This window comes from Trichoderma harzianum (assembly GCF_003025095.1).
Source record: "Trichoderma harzianum CBS 226.95 unplaced genomic scaffold M431scaffold_1, whole genome shotgun sequence".
Classification (NCBI taxonomy): domain Eukaryota; kingdom Fungi; phylum Ascomycota; class Sordariomycetes; order Hypocreales; family Hypocreaceae; genus Trichoderma; species Trichoderma harzianum.
In genome coordinates this window covers 1,451,328-1,473,074 of record NW_020209249.1, presented here as the reverse complement: position 1 = coordinate 1,473,074, position 21,747 = coordinate 1,451,328, and the positions used below count along the sequence as shown (strand labels likewise).

Below are 21,747 nucleotides of genomic sequence, written 5' to 3'. Positions count from 1 at the left end.
CCCTCGAACGCGTGTCCCCCAAACCATCAAAGTCATCTCTCCATCGTATTGCAAAGCTATACTGCATCCTTCATTCAAGCCCCGGGAATAACGAGAAATTTTGCTCGTATCGACAAATCCCCACACATCAAAGGCTGCGTTACAGTGATTGGCTGAATGTACATCTCCTGAAGCGTGAGATCGACAAAGTCAACCACCGCCGCTCCGGAAGAAGAGGACGGGTTCAACGGGCCAAAGCCCGCGCCTTTGGGAACTGGAGAGCCGCGGGCCCTCCATTTCGGCTCGGTTCACCGGAGAGGCGTCCGGCATCGGCGCTCTCCGGGAACGCTTCTCTGACAGCCGGTAAGCAGTACGTTTTGTTTAGTTCCCGAGCCTGACAATTGGAGCCACAGGAAATGCTGTCCCCCGTGATACACTGTGCATGCCCGTGGGAGATGCAGCCTCTAATAAACTCTGGATAGAACCCGGGTAGGATGACCCTTGCGAGGTATCCCTGCCGTCTCCTTAGTGCATATGAACTACCGAGAACCGTCATCCAAAGGGTGAGGTTGAATCTTTTGAGTTCAGGTCGGCACTCGGGGAGCAGGATCTCTCGTCGAGACAACTCAGACGGCTAACGGAGATGCTCTACATAGGCGTATCTCTGTACGGCAAACCATGCCCGAGTGAAGCTTCTCCTTCGTGCTCATCGCCTATCAAGCCGCTTCCCTCCGAGTCCCGCGCTGATATATGTACGCCGTTTGATACGAAGCCGACATGGCCTCTGGAGTGGCAGTGGCTGCATGTTTCAACGCGTTTAACATTTGCAATTGTTAAAGCCCGAGTGGGTATTTCTATGCTCACCGACGCTTAGAGCTAGGACAAAATCTCCGACCTGTTGAAGCTAATTTAGTACCTAGTTTCTGTCAGACTCTGGGAACAAGGCCCCCTTACGGGCATCCCAAGACGATCATCCGCTACAGTCAAAGCTTTCGCCAAGTTGAAAATTAGTGATCATGTTGGTCGCCGACGTGCTTGAGTGCTATGGCCATTACTCGTACACATTGTCCAAGTGCAGACACGAAATGCAGAGCGCAGTCATCTCCCTTTCCCTCTATATGTCGGCGATACCCTTCTCTCGGTGTGGCTCGCGCCCACAGCGTTCTCTGACCTTTCACCGATTGTTTGTGATCAAGTCGCAGAGCCAATGTGAGTCCTCTGGCTAATTTTAACCAGTATCGCACTGCATAATGGTCTAATTCATATAGAGATGAAGGCAACAATGCAGCCTCCACTCTACCAATCCGTCCATGATTCTCACCGGGGTCCAACGGCTAGCGAGCTGAGTCCTATGTGCAATTTAAGCAATAAGCCATGCTGAAAAGAATTAAAATGATACTATTCCAACCGTTGAACTGGTTAAGCTGGCTCACCCGCCTCGCTAAATCCCGCCGTACACGCCACGCACGCCATGGTCGCCGAGAATTGCGCCTCCAGCCTCCGGTCCGTCGATTTCGGGGTCTCGGCGATCGTGGCCAATGACAGGGGGTCCACTAAAACAAAACTTGTCGGCGACTCTTTCGTATAGTCGTCTCCTTCTTGATCAGGGCTCCGGTGACTGATACAGGCTGTGAGGTGTCATGGCAAGGGAGTGTTTGCTCATAATGGAAGTCTCACTCGTAGTGTGAGAAGCCCGAGTGCAGGCTTCCCCAGAGTCTTCCAAGTAGTGCCCGACGACCCGTCGAGGATTATATGATCGCCCACGACTAATAACGTAGGGGCTATACGTGTCGTTCCCCGAGCCTCCTTGCATACCTTGCTATCATTATTAATACCTTTACTATATTTGAGATAGCATCTCCTAGCCGTTTGAGACCTCTAGTGCCCCATCATTTACTATTGAACTCTACTACCAAGAGACGTTTCCTTTCTTCGCTTCTAGGTTGTGGTATCCTAAACCATCTTGGAGCGTTTCAACAATGGCAACGACGTTCCTATCTGGTGCTGCCTTTGGGGCGGCCATGATGGCTGCTTCATTTCACAATCCTGCCATAGTCATCGCCCAGATGAAGTGGGAAAACTTCCACATGGCACAGGCGTTTCTGGCCGCAACTGCAACCAGCGCGTGGGTAACCCCATAAAATGCCTCTATGAGGCTTCCCGTACGCAGAGCTAATCGGTGGTAACCAAAGAGCCACATATGCTATTGCAGAGCGTCTCGACTACGTGAAACTTAAGCCCAGGAGTTCCTCACCGATAGGTCTCTTCTCTAGATACGACGGCAACCTCATCGGCGGCACTCTCCTCGGTGCCGGTATGGCCTTGTCAGGCTCGTGCCCAGGAACTCTGTATCCTCAACTGGCAGCTGGTGTCCATACCGGCTTCCATGCCCTGAACGGAGCCATACTCGGTGGCCTCTTGTGGACTGGGCTTCTTTCCAAGATGGTCAAGCAAAACAAAGAAAAAGCAAACGTTACTCCGATAACAGTGACTGCAAACGACCAACTTGGTCTAAGTAGAGGTGTCACTTTGTTTCTCTTCGAGGCTGTATGTCTCTCAATCCTCGCCGTAACGACAATCTATACTCCCAAGTTCCCTGGAGCCAAGGTCCTCGGCACAGCAGGCGGATTCATCATTGGCCTCTCACAGGTCTTCTCAATCATCACCAGAAGGTCCATGATAGGCATCTCTACCGCCTATGAAGAGTTCGGAAACTACTTCTGGTGGGTGATTAAAGGCGCAGAACCCAATACGAAACCCATGTCATATAACAGCATTCTCTTCGCCAGCGGTGTGACGGCGGGGGCTTGGGGATTGCTTCAGGCTGTGCCTTCACTGGCCAACGCTCCTGTGTTTGAGGCACCACCGTTGTATGCAATGGCCGGAGGTGCGCTTATGGCCATTGGATCGCGAATGGCCGGCGGCTGCACATCTGGGCATGGCATCAGCGGCATGTCACTGCTATCGCTGTCTAGCATGATTACAATTGCATGCGCATTTGTTGGCGGGACCGTTGTTGCGCCTTTGGCCTATTAAGTTCCACCCATTTATTTTCTAGACAAAACCCTCGAAGACGAAGACGACGACAAGATTCTCCTATGCGGAACTAGATACATCATTACTCGATCCCTTCTTTGCTGTCACTTCGATTTCAATCTTCATCTCATCAACCATGAGGGAACTCTGCACCATTGTCGCCGCCGGCCGTACATTGCCAAACCACTTTCTCAACACCGGCCAAACGAGAGGGAACTGGGAACGATCTGGAAGAATATAGCGTACACGAACAACTTCGGACACGGAGGAGCCGGCGTCCTTCAGGGCCTTGTCAATATTGATCATTGTCTGTTCAGTCTGTTGGACGACATCCTCAGAGATTTCGCCAGTAGCATAGTCGTAACTGCAAGCGATCATTGGTTATTTTTCAAGTTACTTTAAAGAGCTGCGAACATGAACCGTCAAAGCGATGCATCGTACCCAGTGGTTCCCGATACAAATACAAAGTCGTCGACGACGACAGCTCGGGAGTAACCAATTTCGCCCTCAAACTTGGACCCGGAGGAAATGAGCTCTCGAGGCATTGTATGTAGGCGGTAAATGAGTTATAGAGAGGCAGCAAAAGAAAGAATGAATTATACAGTAGTTTGCAAATTAAAAATGATAGAATGTCCTGTCTTTTAATCCGAGATGGTTAGGCGTGACTCATAGCATTATATACTGTAGATTTCCCGACCTGTACGCCCTTTGTGACTCCTCCATACAGCCCGCCACGTGAGGCTGGCGTCGATAGCTTAGCCCCAAAGATGGATAGTCTTCCGGACCGGACGAATATATAAGTTCCGCATCGTTTTGTCGATGTGAAATAAAATATCGTCGCATGCTTCTCAAATGCTTTCATTCCTTTTCTGATAATCATTACGCATTTTTAGGATACAGAGCGAAAAGAGGCATCCTTAACTTTATACCATTCGGTGGCTAGAATTTACTACGCTCTCCAACCTCTGTTGATATGTCACTGTGAACTATCAGTTTATTTTTCGGTCTCGCTATTCACATGTTGTATTCCAATTTTCTATTCCCGATACCCATAAAACAGTTGAGAGGATGATTCCGTTTTTAATTTACAAGTGTATTCCTTTTTTCAAACCTTCACTATCCTTCCCATCGTTATCGTTGACATTGCTATTGTACATAGAAATACACAGACGGGTTTATATCCGCATTTTCTTACTGGCTGGTCAGCTCCTTGACCAATGCCGCAACCGACTTCTTGTCCACATCTTTGCCTTCCAAAGCAGCGTTGACGCGCTTCATCACCTCTCCCATGAGAGACTTGCCTCCCTTGCCAGCAGCATTGACAGCTTCAATGGCTTGGCTGATCAGAGCCTTGATCTCAGCCTCTCCCAGAGTCTGGACGCCGCTCCCTGCAATGTACTCGTCCAAGATGGAGATTTGCTCATTCTCCTTCTGTACCAAGTCGTCTCGCCCCGCTGCCTGAGCATCCGCGACGGCATCCTGTGCGCTCTTCTGGAGCTTTCGGATCAGGGCGACCAGCTGGACATCGGTGCGGATCGGGGAGGTCGTCTTGGAGGCATTGAGGTTCGCGGACATGATGGCTCGAAGCACGGATAGCCTGGGGGCATCTTTGGCTCGCATGGCCGTCTTGAGGTCGCCTTTCAGCTTTTGGAGTAATGGCGGAGGAGCGTCAGCGTCTGCTGAGTAGAATCGAGGCGACTTGGCGAGGCATTGCGTCCGTGAGAAACGCAGCGGAGCTTGTCGCGAGCATCGAAGGGCTGCCAGAAGAGGCATTGATGACTTTAAGGCTGCCATTGGGTTACTGCTGGGAGAAGGGAATCGTGAAAGAGGCAAAAGCGGGTGATGGAATTGACAGAGAAATGAATCAATACAAGCATGAGGGGAGCTTGCCAATGGTGCTAAAAAATAGAGCTTGCTCGATTTAGTCTGAAGCTACAGGGTAGGCTCGATCAATGGGCCCCCCTCAATAATTTACAGCCAAGTCCGTCCAAAAAAGCAACTTACAGTAGAACCATCGAGGCCAAGGCATACAACTCACCAGCAAGCATATTTGGCAAGCCGATAGTAAGCAGCCGTATGCTGTATCGTACAATTACACTTGTCCGTTCCCACCTCTGCACATGCCTTGGCGTTGGTGAACATCGGCTTCCGCGCTTAGGATCTGCCCTGTCCAGATTTAATTTATTGCCAATGCAACGCCAAGTTACCACTAGCAACTCGATTGGCACATGATCAAGGGGGCTTTCGATCGGAGAGAAGAACTGCCCCGGACACAACAGTTGGCTTCCATTGGATCGAAATCCTCCTGCGGCCCTGACAGTCTGGTCTGTATACATAACGTTACAGGGCATATTATCTGCATAAAGTCCCTGGCTGTGGACCTGGTAGGATGATGACCCTGCATGTACAAGTAAGGTGGTATTCTAACCACATCATCAGTGCCCATGAAACCTACTCCTGCCACCCTCAGCCCCGTCAAGAGTGGCGTCTTGGCCTTTGGTCGACTCTGAGAGGATTCCAATCGGCGCTGTAGTCATTGCGACCTGCCCAAGGGAGATCTCTGGCAGGAAAATATGGCGAGGCCGAACTAATTTTCGTGCTGCTGCTAACCCCCTTGCAACTTAGAGCACGGAGTCCCTGGCAATGCTAGCAGTGCTACCTAGTTCGTGTGCCGTGCTGAGGCGGTACTTGTCCAAAATCGTGCCTTGCTGCGTTGGTCTGCCTGCAGCTTGTTAGGCATGAATGCGTATGCTGCTCCAGAAAAGAGCCCGGAGCAGCACGAAACACACTCCAGACATACCTGACAGACCAAGGCCCTCTTTGCGGCCTGACGCCCCTCCCAAAGGAGAAATGTTGCGCACGAGTGGATTCAGGAAACGGACGTGCTCGCCCTGGGATATCGTGCTTGAGTTGTCGCTTGCCGCTCCTGGTTCGGATGCTTGACCAACAGCGGCTTCGCTTCCTACTCGCTCCCAGGTGCTCGCGTCTGATGAATCCCGCGGCATTGGTAGCGAGGTTAAACTGAAACCGGCCTGGTGAAGAATGGGATTGGCAGGTTTTACGGTGATAGAACCGTATCCATAGTCTGTAGACGGGTGTTGTCCTGCCGTGCGTATTGTATCATATCCTCGCTTTCTGGGCCCCTGAATTGGTAGGGTCAACGCCAAAACAACGCGTGCCTTTTCTTTCCCCTCCCTCCCTCCCGTGTGCGTATTTCTTCGGGTCAGCTTTGAAGCAGAACTTTGGAAAAAAACAGAAACGGATTTGAAAATGGCATCGAGCTGTGCAATACCCCGGCAGTCAGTGTTCCCTTTGATCCTTTGATGAGACATGTGAAATACCTACCTAGGTGGGCACAGGGAAATTCATAGATTGGTACAATCACCAATCACCTAGGTGAAAGATTATCAGTAGCACCAGAAGATGACAGTTGCAGATAAGGAAAAAAGAAGCCCTGGACCGAACCAGGATCCTGGGCAGCTGTTACCTGCAACTTCTCAACGGACACATTCAGCTGTCCAAAGATGTGTACAGCACACAGCACGACCGACGCACCCTGAATAAAGATCCACGGATACGATTTCACCTGTTGGAAGCTGGGAGCAATAGAGCAGCAGGTAGTAAAAGACGTTGATTGATCTGGTCAAAGATTCCCATCCCCCATGCGTTACCTGGGTAAGTTGACAGATGAGATGCTGTTCTTTTGCCCTCCCAACCAACAAAGCTCCGTTGCAGGCCCCTGGAAAGGCACACAGACTGATTCATGCACACATAGGCGCAGCTGCCTTAATGGTAAGTCAGTGCCTGCCGACGGGCGGAGAAAGATCTGACGCTTATTGCTGAGGCAGGAACCAGATGCTAAGGCGCCACCTTCCTTCCCCAGATCCACCCCTCAAAACCTTCTTTCAACCGCCTCGTCAATCTCCCTCTCCCCTTTCCATTCCCTCACCCTCGTCTTCTTTTTCTTTCTCCCAATTTTATAATTTTCGCATCTCCATTTCTCCCTTGCAACTTTCCACCATCTCTTCCATTCTCCATCGTCCGTACTAGTCATCGATGAATCCGCAGCCGTCCTGGCTTCGATGATTAGCGTTGAAACATCCTGTCCCTCAAGACGCATTGCATGCCTCTCCCGGCATGGATCCCTGGTTATGGAGCCTTTCCCATCTTGATGTCTGCCCCAAACCAGGCACTCGCCTCCAGCCGTGCTGGGTTCCTGATCCATCCCTCATTCGCCAATCGCACAGTGTGACCATAGCCCTGGTCAATCTATCATGGGTGCGGTTTTCGTCCGATAAACACATATCTGCATTTGTCATGGGTAAGCCGCCAGCGTCCCGCATCTCGGCGTCGAGGAACGTTTGATTTTGACTTACAGAGGGAAATAGGCCTGCGCGCGATTTGCCGAGTTCTCGGTCAGCCAAATTGCTCCTAGTAGAGACGCCTGAGGTTGGAAATTTTCTCACCCTGTATGAAGGATTGTTGGCCTCATTTCTCGCTTGAGCCACCAAGAGCTGAAAGTCCTCCGCTGGCATACTGCAGTCCCCCAAAATGATGTCAACATTTGACCCTTTACGTCTAGTTGGCATTGACGCCTTCGTCAGGAGAAAGCAGCGGCGGGACTCACCCTCGCATCTGTGTGAATGGATACAGGCCCGTTGAATAGAGCAACTGACTCACGTTGCTGACGTTCAAGGCACCAATTTGCTTGTCGCGGGGATCTGCAGCCAGTCATGTCAAATCCTGCTCTCTTGCTGCCTCTCAGCGATCTGGGCAGTTTCTATCATTGACATACCAGTTGGCCATGGACACATGGGAAGTGTCAGAAGGCGCGATTCAATGTCCGTGAAGCCTGCACTCCTCATCCATTCCTTAAGACGCAGGGCCGCTCGTGGGTCCTTTTGAGGATGCATCGCGTCAAGGTATCCGCTTGACCATCTCGAAAGTGCGTGGTCTACTTGGTTCAGCAAGCATAGCTCATCTGCAGCCTGGCAATGGGCCTACACACCTGCCGACAGCGTCCCATTGTCCGACTGAGCATTGAAATATATCTCGACCAGTTGACACCAGCCACCTGGTTGAAGGACGCGGTACATGTCCCGCAGATAGCTTGGCCAACGTGTTGCATGGATTCCGCCTGCCATCATCTGGCTGTGTACGACATCGAAGTAATTGGATGGAAACGTGAACCTAAGACATTACAGAGTCTTCAGCTGATGATTTCTTGGCTGCCAAAAAAGAGGTAGAGGTGGGAACATAAAACATTACTCACTCTCCATTCAGATCGTCGACCTGAAGGTCCAGATTATCGGGCAGCACTTCAGGAATCATATGCGGGCTGATGTCCAATCCCACGACCTGCTATTCTGTTAGCTCACCTCTACTATCGATGTGAACGTTCTCTCCAAAGATTATCTACCCATGGTTGGGCAGATGACCTGACGATTGAGGGTATTCGACGCATCTGCAATGTTCTACATAATCAACCATGACAGCCGCGTGACGATATCCCTCCGAGACACAGCCTTCGACCTTCACGTCATCAACAACGCACCCAGTAACATGCGAAGGAAATTCAATCAGACAAGGAAGATGTTTTGGTTTTTTTTTTCACCTTGACGTTGCAGTCGATGTTTCCAGCCTTGGGCTCGCTGCCCCCCTCACAGAAATGGGTCAAAATAGCAGACTTGAGCACGCACCTCTGCATCTGGATAATGTTCAGCAACATCGACAGCCCAATCTGCTGCTCCAAATCCGCATTCGAGTATTTTCCCAGGCTTGCTGACGGGGGGGAATATCAATCTGTTATCGAAAACGGTGCCGAGCATAGAGTGCATTTCTCCCAATCGCGCTATTTCTTCCTATTTCACCACCCTGTTAGGGAACGAGGGCCAAGTATGGATTAGTGTTGGATACCGAACAACATACTTCATCGATCGGCGCAAAGTATGTCTTGCTGGCCAAAGCATGCTGCTGGAAGATTCGACCGTAGTGGTTGACCGTCTCTGCATAAGTCTCGTCAAGAGGAACGGTGCCATCCCTACCAAGAGGTGTTAGCGGCCGTTTTGACCGTTGAAGCCTGCTGCCTAGGGCCATCTCGTACTCTGCGTCCATTTTCTGTCCACGGATTATCCTTTTCTCCTTCCGGGGTTTTTTTTATATTTTTATCTTTTCTTTTGTTCGACGAGAAGGCAGTTCGATTTGGAGATACGATCCGCGCTTGCTGTTGGAGACAATAGATTGGCTGGTATTCGACCGTCTTTTGTATGGTGCTATATGCCGGATCGACTGATACAATCACCATATGGTCTTCGATGAGACGCTGTTCAGGCTTAAGGAGTCATGTGGTACACGAAAGCGTGGCCCCAGTCCGGGCGTTGAAAGAGCCCCTCTTGCACCGGGAAGGCTCCTACAGTGTCGTAGTCGGACTAAAAGAGGCATTAGGCATACTGGTATCGTGACCAAACTGACCATTTGGAGAGAGGGAGAAAGACGTGTCCCTTCTCCTTGACCGGAAACAGTGGAGCAGGTATATTGCATCTGCCTGCATTAACCAGCTGAAGCCTTTTTGCGTCTCTCTCTCTCAGAGCAGCTGCCGATCCTTCCTGCGTGAGCAGCACACGAGAGCGCTCACCAACAGTTTGTGCTACCTCATTCCTGGAGGCCTAGGTCTGTCAGGGGTACAATGCAGAAGCGTCAAGGTTAAGCTAGCGTATCTGCAAATGACGTACGGGGAGGCTGGCTGAGAATGTCTAGGACTCTGGGGCTGCATATAACATCACGGCCTAAGTGGGAGTTGCGACATTTCCACTGGATCTTGCTTGCTGGTGCCAGCGCAACGGGACAACTGCCTCGCTGCCCAAGCCTGCTGCAGTACCGAACCGCCGTGTACAAGCATATCGGAGTCTAGATGCTTTTGACGAGGCGTGGCAAGGCAGAAATCTGACCCTCGCATGCTGAGAATAGGCGAGACTTCAAGGAGCGTCGTTCCGTTCCAATTATACTACCAGGGAATTACCAAATCTGTACCTGAAACCCAGAAGCCTCTTACCGCTTATGCTGGAAAGCTGGGAGGACGTGCACACCTTGTTGGCGGAGCGGGAGGCGTCAGGGTAGCGGTACGGAGTACGGCTACTACTACTAATAATGCTATCATACGGGTAACAACTAGCAACAAGAGTTGTGGTACTAGTACATCTCGGGGCGCACATCTACGTCTATCTAAGCCCATCCCTTCCAAAGAGCTGTGGAACAATAACCACTCGAAAAGAAGGCGTCTTACCCATCTATCCACATTTCATGGATGCTCGACAGGCCGTGGATCATGGATCATGGATCAAGGACCATCATCGACGCTATCCTAAATCCTGGTAGATGCAAATGCCACTCCATCGTCTCGATAAAAATTACGGAGTACAAAGTACATTGTGCTACTACATACAGCTGGCTCCCTACCTAGGAATACTGCAAGATTGTGGCGACCAATGCCGGTAGCTCAACATGGTAAGAGCTACTGTATTCCATCCCTTGGGCAGCGATCAAACAAACCATCCAATTCTTTTTTCTTCTTGTTCTCGCCCTCGGTTAGTACGCCTTCAGACGAAACGTTCTAGATTCTGTTCCACGACACCACGGGCTTTCCTCATTAAGGGATATCATTCTGATACCAAAATGATAACTAAAGGACTTGCTATTACTGCTACTCATGTTTTGTTCTTAGCATGGAACTCATAACGCCTAATTTTTTTTTAATCCGAGTCGTTCGTCTGTTTTCAATAGTGATTGGTTGGGCGAAACATCAACTGGTATACTAGCACTCTTTGCTCCGAAGCGGAGAAGAAACTACTTCTCTCTCTCTCATACTCTTTTTATTGGTGTGTGTTGAAAGTTCCAAGCGCTCCGTACGGAGTTCTCCCGCTTGGTAAAACCGACAGCTTGGTGAGAGGGCAGGGGAGGTAGGGTAGCACATGCCCACCTACTTGTCTACTTGTCCATATGCATGTGCTAGCAGTGCTTGTACCGGACAATCAGTCACCAAAACAAAAAGACACGACGGGCTCCCGGAAAGGGGGCTTGACTTTTTATGGTACCGGTCCACAAAATGACGGCCATGACAATTGCTTGCTGATGGGCCAAGCCGAAGTGTGACAGCGAGTTCGCCTGAATAGTCACCACGCGCATATGTAACTGCGGGCAAGCCTTTGTCGAGCGTTGCAATGACAGCGGCTCCCCTCAACCGGCAGCTTCTCACCGCTCATGACACGCCAACTTTAGCCTTGCTGAAACCTCCAAAGGCCATTGCCACGTTGGCACCATCCTTTGGGCTCCCAGGCTCGGGATCTTGATCCAGCGAGGCCATCTGAAGCGACCGCAGATCGTGTTGGTAAGAGTTGGGCCAGACGAGAAGCAAGGGGTGGAGTTTGCCAGATAAGCAAGCTTCTTCTTTTTTTTTTTTTTCTTTCTTTTTTTTGCTTTTTGCATCTGAACAGTTGTCATCCGCTAGCGATTGGCGACGGGACCAGATGTCCCACCGGTTGACGAGCCACATGGAACTTCGGGTGCAGAGCCGCGGCTTATTGGCTTACCTCTGCGAACACAACTGCTGTTTTGCTCCGGAAAGGATGCAAAAGGGATGCGCGGCCATCCCATGTAGAGGGGAAATTGTCGGCTGTGCACACGTCCAGGCCCGTGGAGCACGACTGCCCAGAGCGGCATTAACACGACATATCCTGGAAATTCTGAATCAGCGCTGGGCAGCAGATGCAGCAGATGCCACTGAGCTCAGCAGGCATGAGGGGCTCAACAATGGCCGGGGCTGCCCTGGCCCCCATGTCACGACAGGCTAGGACAGCGACAGCCAGACGCCACATATGTCGTACAAATACGGGCTGCGTAGTCGACTAGTGAGAGTTCAGGGAAGCCGATCTTTTAGCCAAAAGAAAGAAAAAGGGAGACTGTGATGAATACGGCCGGTCTTTGTGGTCTTTGTGTATTAGCTGTGAATCCACTCTGTCTCAGCTTAGCCTTTTTGCCGTGCCCATGTTGAGTTCGAGCTCGTCCTAGGCCCGGAAAGCCCGCAGACGTTACGTATGATGGGCATGAGAGATGCTGGTTTACATACTCCTCCATGGGGCTACAGGGAGGAGGCATGTCAAACAAGCGTTGCACAGGCCGACAAAGAGCGGATTTGACCAGGTTATCGCGGCCATGCACACATAATTCCATGGATACCGCCATTGAATTTGTACAAGCGGATCCATCAAATGATGCCCTGATCAGGAAATCTACTATTCGTCAGCTATGTCTGGCATCATATAATTTGACACAATGGATTTACGCCACATATCAAACGTTGTAGCCGGGCTATCAACAACTTGGCTCGAAACAGAAGAAACTGTTACTTTGTTCTCTACGCATGCTAGTTTGCTGCTGCGAAATGAGCAGAAAGATGGTTTAAGCAACACCAATTAATTGTTTTCACAATGGGCAGTGATCGACTTAACACCCTCTCTTTTCGCCTTGTTTCATCCTGGTCAGCTGTTCTTCCGCATAAGAAGCCTCCTGCAGCAGCCAGCCTTATCGACCGAACAGCCGTGTTTGACAGCAATTGGGCAACAAGAGGGGAAAATAGAGGGCAATGCTAGCTCTTCAAAGAAAGTAATAGGGCATGATTCATGTCCCCTGAACGCTGCGGACCGCTTCTGACATTAGCTTTGGTTGCGAATGTATGGAGCCGTGGGCGGAACTGTGGCAGGGGTGTCCCTGTCCTAGCCCCTTTTTGCCGACCCGAGTTGTCGGGACGTTGAACCAGAATGTCGGGATCGTCTTCTTCTCTCTTCCCCTTCTTTTCGCTTTACGGAAGCGGTGAACTTGAAGCTGGGCAACTAGTATTAATACCAACGGTCGTGGTTTGTTTCTCACTACACTCGGGCAACTCACCAGGGTTTATCAACTACTGTTGGCTATGCCAAAAGTTCACGAAGCCCTGCCCGTGATGCGGCCGCTGAAGCCTGCGAACGGACGGAAAATGGAGTTTCATAAGCACACGGAGACGACACCGGGGCCGACCTCCGTGCCTGGATCTGACGGCTGGATTCGTCTTTCCCATTACCAACGAGTAACAATTTAACCGGACTGAAAACGGCACTAAAATACCTCATTGATTACACTGTACTCCAGAATTGCTTCACACAATTTTGGTGCGCAGAGCTCATAACACGATAGATTGCGCTTATGACTCCGACTGCTCCGCCACCCGCGGTCGTATCCTTACCTCTTCCCGTTATAATCTAATCTGGTGCCCATACCTGGATAGAGTCGGTGACTAAACAAAGCTGATGGGCTTTCCCCTGTTGGCCAATAGTGGCCGATGAACTATGGGGTATGGGCTTTTGACAGGAGCGGTGTTGCCCGTCGTGTTTGCCTCTGATCACCCATGTCAACCCATTTTCTGAAGACGCCTGCAGGCAACTAAGCATTATGACATCTGTGCGGAAATGGCATACGCGTTCTGTAAGCTCTTGCGAAACTTTGGAAATCTCCCATGGCCAGGGCAGAATCAGCAAGTGTACCACAGGTCCCCGGGAATGGTAATCGGCGATCGAAATTGATACAAGGATAACAGTGACGATTTGATTCAGTCTCACTTTGGCCATTACAAAGCATACATTGACCGACCCCGTGGTTCCAGGAATAAATACAAATGACGAGGTATCGTGCTGATTGTGCGGGATGTCACCCTTGTCTGATCTGATATCCACTTTCTGCTCTCACTTCCGACATTCAGGTACGAAACACGAGAGAACAAACGCGGCCGCAATTCTCTGACAAGGGCCTCGTGTTTCACACCGTCCCGCAGCAATGGCTACCGCGCGTAATGAAACAACGTGCCCGTATAGCAGCCGCCGGGATGCATCAAATTCACCAAACTCACCTCGGGGCAAAGTGATACAACACGAGAAGAATGCTGACACAGCGGATTCAAAATATTCCAAAGCAGTTCTTATTGCGGACTCCTGGTACTCGTACAGAGCACAATTACGAAAGATATATATGCCAGGAGAAAAGCGCCCCCCATAACCCGTCAGCACCAGACATGCATTTTTGTACAAATTCCAAATTCCAGCCCCCAAAACACCCCTTGGTGATGTAATAAGAAAGCCTGTGCAACAAAACATGGATCATCGCTTTTAGTGCTGACCTACCACGTTTAACACCATGTGAAAACGGGGTTCCTGCTTTTCACAGCTTCGAGACGCTCCACAATGACCTTTCGTTGATGACCCATCTGTCCTTCCGCGGCGGCGTAGCCGAGATCCCCTTCCAAGTCGTCATCATCAGCCCCGTAAGAGATGTCCCTATAGAGCTGCTGAGCTATACTATTGCTGTGCTGCCGCGTTGCAGGGGTGGCATACGAGTACCGCCGCTGATGCTTTTGGTTCTGATTCTGGTTCTGGGGCTGATGGCGCTCGGGCTCGTATATGTTGAGAGCGCGGGACGGGCCTTGGAAACCTCTACTGGGCTGCGACTGAGATTCCATCGTTGGTCTGGTTGGCACAGGAGCTCCAGACGACTCGTCAGGGCCCAGGAAGGGATCATCAGGCGGACTCGCCGTGTCGAATCTACCAGACCGGGGCATTTCAGCGGGTGCTGAGGCAAGGCCAAGAAGATCGTCAACAGGAACGCGGCTGGTCGGGGCAAAGCCAGTAATATCAGCTTCATCAAGCGACTGCCGCTGGGTGGTGCTGCGGCGCATCTCCGAGGAAGTCATCCTCATGGGCACAGCAACAGGCACATCAACGTAATCATCCCATACACAGACCTTTGCCCGGCGAGTCAACTCCAGGGGACCATGATCAGGAGTCTTGAGCGCCTCCACCACATTCCAGGCTTGGCCCTTCATGACGGCAATCTGCTTGGCAAACATGCGCTCCTTGAAGTCTTCGTCCATTTGAAAGACCTTTTTAAGGGCCATTTGTGTCTCGCTCCACCATGCTGTTGATGTGAGAAGCGGTAGGAAGTGGTCTCGTGTCTTTTGCGAGAATGGTCGGCCGATGAGGTCGACAGGAAGGAATAGCCAGCCAAAGGGGAAACTAAAAATTTCACAATCTGTTAGATATGACGCTTCATCACGAGCCCTTGGTATAGATGGAATATCTGCACTTGGGAAACGACTCACCTTCGCCAAGCATCTGGATGCTTCCATGGCCACGAGAGCGAGTTGTCAATGGCGCCGATTGACATATTTGGTTCGGGTTTTCTGCGGGGAGAAGACGCCTTCATCGGCTTCTGGCGCTTGTAGGGATACGATGCTCGGGTAGGTTGAGGTGGCATCTCTGAGGCATCTATTGGTCTAACATTGGCCTCTTCTTCATCTTCCTCCGTAACGGGTTCCATGTTAATTTGGATAGGATCTGACGCCAGCGATACCGTGTTCGTCTCCCAGTCCACTTTGACCATCCAGTTGTCGAGGCCACGATCGGTATTCCTCATGATGTAGTCTAGAATAACGAGTTTCTCCAGTTCTTCTCGGAAAGACTGCTTCAACTTTTCCGTCCATACGAATTTGTTGGGTGCTGGGGATGCGTCTCCTCGTTCATCGCCATGCTGGCCCTCTTCCTCATCACTGGAGGCTGCATCATCGGCGGATGCAGAAGCAGAAGGCCGACAGTTATCGGCCCAGCGCTTCTTCTTTTGTCGATTGGCTTCGTTTGAGCGAAAGCCTGCCCAATACTGATCCGGCCAAGGATTCTCTCGTAGAAAGACATTGGCATCCTTAAACCCCTTGAGGAAGACTTGGAAACTGCCGGGTTTAGCAGGAAGAGGCTTCTTCTTTTTCTGAAAACTTCGCCGGTCCCAATAGGGATAATGGAAAGACTTGGATGACAGCCACACCACATCAGTATATGGAACTAAATGCGTCCGTAGTTGATGATCGAGCACATAGGCTGCCGCCTCGCTAACATATGAGAGATTGGGGATAAGGCTGTCATTTTAAAAGGGGCACCGTCAGTATTTGAAGCAGTGTACCGTGTTTCCGTGGTGAATTAGACTTACCAAGCTCGCCCAAAGAAGCAAGGAAACAAATTGCGATGTATCCATTTGTTCCATTTGGGGTTTCCTGCTGCGTATGGCTCCTCGTCCTTGGGCTTAAACACGCCGACAATCTTTCCATCCGGATTGCGAGCAAAGTAGCTGCCAGAGCTTCCTTGCGAGATCATACTGGGATGAACTTCCTGTCGAATTGCTTGCCGCACGCTTTCGATGACAGCATCGAACTGTGCCTTGGTCATGCTAGTGACCTGCGGCTCGGCGAGAGCCTCGGCAGATATTGGTCGTACGCCCTCCGGGGGCTGAAAGACGGAGTGATGAATCTCTAGCCGCTCTTCCTCTCCTAAGCTATGTCTACCCTTGCGCTTGAACTTGGCCGCAATTTCTTCGGCCCATCGTTCAAGTCGGGCATTGATAGCCTTGATGTCCACGCCACCATTGCTCCCCAGACGGCGACGAAACTTGGGCCTTGAGGGACCAAGCTTGGGGCTGGTAACGCTCGAGCGGTGGCGAGGCTGAGATATAGGAGTATATGGTGGTGCGGATAAGGGTTGGAGAGATGCGGTCGATTCGGCAAGAAGGTCGGTGTCGGAATCGTCGCTGAGATCTGCCTGTGCCAGGCGTTCGTAGCCCGTCGTCCCGGAGCGGTATCCACGCATGGTAAAGCAGCGGATACCTCGAGAAACTGTCTCCTTTTTTCGATGAGATTAAAACGATACGTATAATAAAGCGTGGCCCGTCGATAGGTATGTGCCGTTCTGGAAGCTGTCCTTTCGTCTGTGGCGGTGACAGCGGGATGCTCAGCCTTGCTCCTGATGATGTAGGCTCGGGACTAGAGCGGTGCTGATGTTTCACAAGCTCTTGGTACAAGGGTGGCACAGGAAAAGAGGACCAAGCGAGACACGAGGCAAGAAGAAGACGGACGATTGGCGACGATGCAGGCGCTCCGAGTTGGCTGGAGAAGGGAGAGGCGAGAAGCGAGAAAATGGAGAGACAGTAACGAATCAGTCAGTAGAAGGAGTGCAGGAGAAGCGAAAGACGAGATTATTGCATCACTCAAATGAAGGAATTCCGCACAGATGGAGGGGCAATCAGGCGTGTTGGGGAGAGAAGAGGCCGGAAAGCGGTGCAACAGCGGCGTGTTTGCCGTCTGATGCGATGCTGGGGGGGGGGGGGGGGATGTGAGGGCACGGAGGAGGCCTGTGGTGATGATGGTCCAGTTCAGTGTAGAGTGCACAGCACAGCGTTGACGCACTTGCAATAACAAGCACATGTCATTGCGGCTGAGCCGGTCCTTTCCCTTGTCGTGGATGGCGCGTCGTGTGGAAGCTGCCAGTCTGGCACCTTTCCCAGCTGGTACTAGAGCTGTTTCTGATTATGTAAGTCCGTTCGGGTGTGTCATGGCAGCCTTCAATGTAAGGGGGGCGAACTTTCTTTGTTAGTAGTTGGAAGCCCCTTTACTCATTCACTCTCTTTCACTGGTACAGGCTGACCGGATTACCACCAATATGTGGCTCAAGGTCTTGCATTTGTTGGTGTCAGAATCAGCACTTTGAAGCTGCATCGTCTATTGGGCGCCATATAGCAAAATGTGTGCATGGTGCGCATGTCCTGATGCAAGTGTGTGCGTACTTGGAGCGTCCCTGTCGGGTCGGGCAGCCGTGATATCGGGAGGTGTCCACCATCTACTATTCTAGCTTTGACGGGGGCTTCCTCCTAGGTTCCGGCTCAAGACCTGCCTTAGCCCGCAGTAGCGTTGACAAGACGACCACCGGCACGGAGCACTAGCAACGACAATAGCACGGAGCGGCATCAAGCTGAAACCTCAAGGACGCGGTCATGGAACTGCAGCTCAGCCGCGTCTGCGGTGCGTTGTCATGTGTAGGCATATGACTGGTACGATACCCGGGGAAAAGCTGCAGCAATCACATCGAATGTCTCGGCTGGACTGCCTGGTTGCGGCCTGACCTGTCCAATGCTTGATCCTGTCATCCTACCAGCTCTCAGTTCCTCCCGCATCCAATAGGCCACCAAGGAGCACTGTTGAGCTGGCTTGGCTATGCGGGTGATGTTGGGCAGTGTTCACTCGCCCTTGCATTGAGCTGTGGGGGATGTGGATAGCCACCACAAAGTCAGCTCCCGGATTCGTGAAGCTCACGTTCTACTGGACAGAAAGATACGGCTTTGCCGCTGACCGGTATGAGGGTCCGGATGCTGCAAAGTAAGACATATGACTTTTTTGTGTTCTCTCTAAAGCCGCCTGTACATGATGAAGGGGGTAAAATGTAGCTGTGACGGTGAATGACAGAAAAGGTATACAAGAAAAAAAAAAGGTCGTAAGAGATGAAGAGAGTGTCTCCATCGAGGCAGCCCCATGGTGGTATGACAATTTAGCTCATTCCTCTGCGTTCTAACCAACGATCCATGGTAAAATTCAAAACACATCTGATACTCATCTCTGTTGGTGACATGTGTGTGTAGCCGTTATTACATCGGACCTGCTCTGTCGGCCAGACGGTAGCAGGCCCCTTTTCCTCCCTCCTTACCTTTATTTTCCGAAAATGGGCGACTGTAAGCATCTGTTGCCCGTGAAAGCTGTTGCCCGTAATAGAGTTTTTTTTTTCCCGCCGTATGTTGTGAAATCCCATCACTATGTCCATCTTTGTGATTTTTAGCCATGAGCTGTCGTTCATTGGATAATAGCTGGATGTGCCACCATCTCTAAAACCCCCTCGGCTCGCTGGATAGACTCGCTTGTCTTTGAAACTCCGTCTATGCTTCGATTGTTGCATAGTTCCAACTGCTCTATATCCAATGGATTTGGGCTGGACATTTTCTCGCCAATCCAAGATTCCTCTGTCATGGGGGGTAGCCCAAGGCTGGAGCCAATGGCGCGCGGAAATATGTGCGCTAGGATCAGCCGTATAGAAGGAATGCATGTGCAAATAATGCTTATGTTGACTTCGATGGTCGACCACCAGGCGATGCTCCAGTGGTCCCAGGTTGGGTTCGCCGTGTTGGCGAAGTGGACTAGCGACTGGAATCTGAGGAGGGAAACAATGGTCGCTCTGATGATACAAAGTTAGTATATGGCTTATTTAGGCGGGGGAAAGACTGGTCGCACATCACTCCCGTCATAAACATGATAGCAGCACTTAGCTTCCTTCTCCACTGAGTGTCGAGCTTGTATAACTGGAATAGAGGAATGACTATAAGCCATAGATCCGTTGCAACATTGACAGCTGCGTTTGCCCACCCGAACGAATTCATGTCGATGCAGTGCCCGTGTGAAGAATCGCTAAATTGCTCCCACGTCAAGCTCATTGGTACGCACTGTACGAGGCTTCCAATAACAAAGCTGAGACCAGAAGCGATATTGAATATGATGGTACCCCAAACCACTCTGCGGAAGTTCGTCCCCGGAAACAAGTCAAGATAAAAGAGCGATAAACTGATCTTCACAATGGTCATAATGACCACGTAGAGAACTTCCATGGCTAGGAACCACCGAGCGAAAGAGGCAGCGTCACCTGGAGTTAATGTCCAGATATCTTTCCCCAAACCATGGCTACTCAGTCCTAAAATGTTGAACGCGATGCAAGGAATGCCGATAAATCCTGCTGCCAGCAAGGTCCAATCATCAGGTCCAAAACCCTGCCTGATGCTGAAGAGATATTTGGATATGAAGCGGATACCCGCTATCATAAGAGTTACAGCGCTAAAAGCAAGATTCATCGTCTTGAACTGACCAGATCGGTCCCGCGCTGGGGTACCGCACACCGTTTGTGTGAGATTCATGGTAGCTTTTATCCACTGTAAGCCTTCATTGAACCACGAAGAAGTGCAGAAAGGAGGCCCTGATGTTTATGGGCAAGACAACACACGTACTTAGGCTCTCGGAGAAGTTGCATGATGCCTGAAAGCAGGAGAAACTTTGAGACTGTTGAGCCAAGCTCTTGCATATACATGATAAATCAAGCCCTGAACAGGTAGCAGTGAAGCAATTCAGCTTCAAGTGGTTGGAGCCGAGTTAGCCTTTGCAGCATCAAAGGCGATTTGATTTGGATAGTAAGCATCGGGGTTACTCACAGCACACAGAGGCAGATGAATCGAATCGGGGTGTGGATTGACACGAGAGCTCAGCAAATTGGTGTCATGTTGCTGGCCTGTGCTGATAGGTAGAATTGTGGCCGCGGATACAGCAACGGTGGTCGCTATAATAGCGAGCGATGATCTTCGAATAATCATGGTCTTGTGGCTGCTGAAGTCTATGACGTGAATGAATGAAATGCCATCGAGATCTCAGGGAACACAAGACGAAGAGGGATGCTGCCATCTTCATAATAAGAACCCCAGCTTGAGGCAGCTCCCTTCAGTTTTCTGGGAGAGCAGCCATCTCAATCGCCATCCGATGGGTGCTAACTTCCCCCTTGCTTCCCGTTGCCGCTTTTGAGTGGAGCATCGGCGCTCTACTGGGCTGCAGGGCAAGACTTATGAGCAAGGGGTAAAGGAAACCAGAGACTCCGTACCATTTTTTGACTTTCCAATTACTTGTAGGGTTTTGAACATTGTGATACAATGTATTAAAAGTGAAAAAAATGGCATAGAAGGTGGTGGGGAGGGTGGCATACCCCATCTGTGAGGTCGGCGAATGGAGTACTTTGAAGGGAAAAGCTGTGCTGTTCTTCGCCCCCCCCCGATCATGACTGATCCACAGACCTTAGAAATCAGCTATAAGCCGGTCAAAGGTAAAGCTGTATACACATTGATGGGGCGATACGAGTTTGAGGCGGAACCCTCCTAAAAGAGCCAAAGGAGGACAAGAATCCCTTTTGTAGCGCTCAGCTGATAATATCCGGACTGGTCACTGCTTCAGTTGCTGTTTGGTCGCGAATGACGTTTAACGTAGAATAAGATCATCAGGAAAAAATAAATTCATAAGATTCAGGGCAGAGCAGCAGCAGCAATAGCCAATTGGTCCTGGGTCACCGAGATCCAATTTTCCTTTAGACTGTTCCATGGCCCACGACGACGGGCGAGAAAGCAGGTAATCGGTTGTTCTCCGTATTTTGTAGTAAAGAAAGAATCCATTATGGTCACTGCTATCTGAGACACGGGATTTGCTTCCCTTTCTGCCGGTCAGTGTCTCTCCATGCAGGTGGACCCATGTTGGGAAGACACCAGAGGGTGCTTCTTTCTTTATTTTCTTTTTCTTTTTATTATGTAAGTGTTGCTGATGAATGATGTGATTTTCCAGGCTGGGGGACGCTAAGTTTCGTTTCGTTTCGTTTTTTGGTCAGGGCTTCTCCCTCTTTCCTGGTGCGCGATGTGAATGGCTGTCTGTTGAGACAAGGAGGACGAACTAGGGCGGGAGGCGCCATCGGTCAAGGCTGGCAACCAATTCGAACCGTGTCTCGCCCAAGTCGCTGCTCTGTAAACATAATTTCGCGTCTAGATCAAGGCAGCATTTGCCTTTTATCTCACAAAATCACAATTGTTTTGCGGTACCAGTTTCCAGCGTAGATTTCTTCGAGGAGTTCTGTCCAGTAGAGTCACGGTGTCAGTGTCACACCCGACAGGAGAGGGTGGGGTCTCGGCGCCGTAGGCCCACACAAAATCGGCCGGCTTGAGGCGGTAAGAGTCTTGCGTGGTTGTACAAAGTGCTAGCATTTCATTGTCATT

General features: G+C 50.7%; 7 protein-coding genes across 7 annotated transcripts; 1 reads left to right on the top strand and 6 right to left on the bottom strand.

The window, feature by feature from the left end:
* Positions 1 to 1,958: 1,958 nt before the first annotated feature.
* M431DRAFT_72768 (hypothetical protein) lies at positions 1,959 to 3,015 on the top strand (the record flags this gene model as incomplete). Its single annotated transcript, XM_024922066.1, has 2 exons — positions 1,959 to 2,104; positions 2,172 to 3,015. 2 exons carry the CDS (start codon positions 1,959 to 1,961, stop codon positions 3,013 to 3,015), a joined length of 990 nt encoding a protein of 329 aa, XP_024780089.1.
* Positions 2,753 to 4,974, bottom strand: M431DRAFT_514873 (hypothetical protein). The gene is made up of 4 exons (XM_024920256.1): positions 4,247 to 4,974; positions 4,127 to 4,131; positions 3,457 to 3,550; positions 2,753 to 3,379 (listed from the first exon to the last, which is right to left on the bottom strand). The coding sequence occupies exons 1-4, from the start codon at positions 4,807 to 4,809 to the stop codon at positions 3,076 to 3,078; spliced, it is 966 nt and encodes a 321-aa protein (XP_024780088.1). The 5' UTR covers positions 4,810 to 4,974; the 3' UTR covers positions 2,753 to 3,075.
* Positions 4,975 to 5,636: 662 nt separating this feature from the next.
* Positions 5,637 to 6,347, bottom strand: M431DRAFT_476906 (hypothetical protein; the record flags this gene model as incomplete). Its single annotated transcript, XM_024915514.1, has 2 exons — positions 5,637 to 5,737; positions 5,816 to 6,347. The coding sequence occupies 2 exons, from the start codon at positions 6,345 to 6,347 to the stop codon at positions 5,637 to 5,639; spliced, it is 633 nt and encodes a 210-aa protein (XP_024780087.1).
* A 994-nt stretch (positions 6,348 to 7,341) lies between these two features.
* Positions 7,342 to 8,475, bottom strand: M431DRAFT_502549 (hypothetical protein). Its single transcript, XM_024918168.1, has 6 exons — positions 8,288 to 8,475; positions 8,024 to 8,205; positions 7,811 to 7,969; positions 7,643 to 7,736; positions 7,482 to 7,551; positions 7,342 to 7,405 (listed from the first exon to the last, which is right to left on the bottom strand). The coding sequence occupies exons 1-6, from the start codon at positions 8,344 to 8,346 to the stop codon at positions 7,388 to 7,390; spliced, it is 582 nt and encodes a 193-aa protein (XP_024780086.1). The 5' UTR covers positions 8,347 to 8,475; the 3' UTR covers positions 7,342 to 7,387.
* Positions 8,456 to 9,188, bottom strand: M431DRAFT_502545 (hypothetical protein). Its single transcript, XM_024918167.1, has 3 exons — positions 9,119 to 9,188; positions 8,944 to 9,055; positions 8,456 to 8,876 (listed from the first exon to the last, which is right to left on the bottom strand). The coding sequence occupies exons 1-3, from the start codon at positions 9,127 to 9,129 to the stop codon at positions 8,676 to 8,678; spliced, it is 324 nt and encodes a 107-aa protein (XP_024780085.1). The 5' UTR covers positions 9,130 to 9,188; the 3' UTR covers positions 8,456 to 8,675.
* Positions 9,189 to 14,224: 5,036 nt separating this feature from the next.
* Positions 14,225 to 16,724, bottom strand: M431DRAFT_71907 (hypothetical protein; the record flags this gene model as incomplete). Its single annotated transcript, XM_024921963.1, has 3 exons — positions 14,225 to 15,107; positions 15,194 to 16,000; positions 16,072 to 16,724. The coding sequence occupies 3 exons, from the start codon at positions 16,722 to 16,724 to the stop codon at positions 14,225 to 14,227; spliced, it is 2,343 nt and encodes a 780-aa protein (XP_024780084.1).
* A 2,030-nt stretch (positions 16,725 to 18,754) lies between these two features.
* Positions 18,755 to 19,863, bottom strand: M431DRAFT_476 (hypothetical protein; the record flags this gene model as incomplete). Its single annotated transcript, XM_024915461.1, has 2 exons — positions 18,755 to 19,133; positions 19,190 to 19,863. The coding sequence occupies 2 exons, from the start codon at positions 19,861 to 19,863 to the stop codon at positions 18,755 to 18,757; spliced, it is 1,053 nt and encodes a 350-aa protein (XP_024780083.1).
* Between the last annotated feature and the right edge of the window lie 1,884 nt (positions 19,864 to 21,747).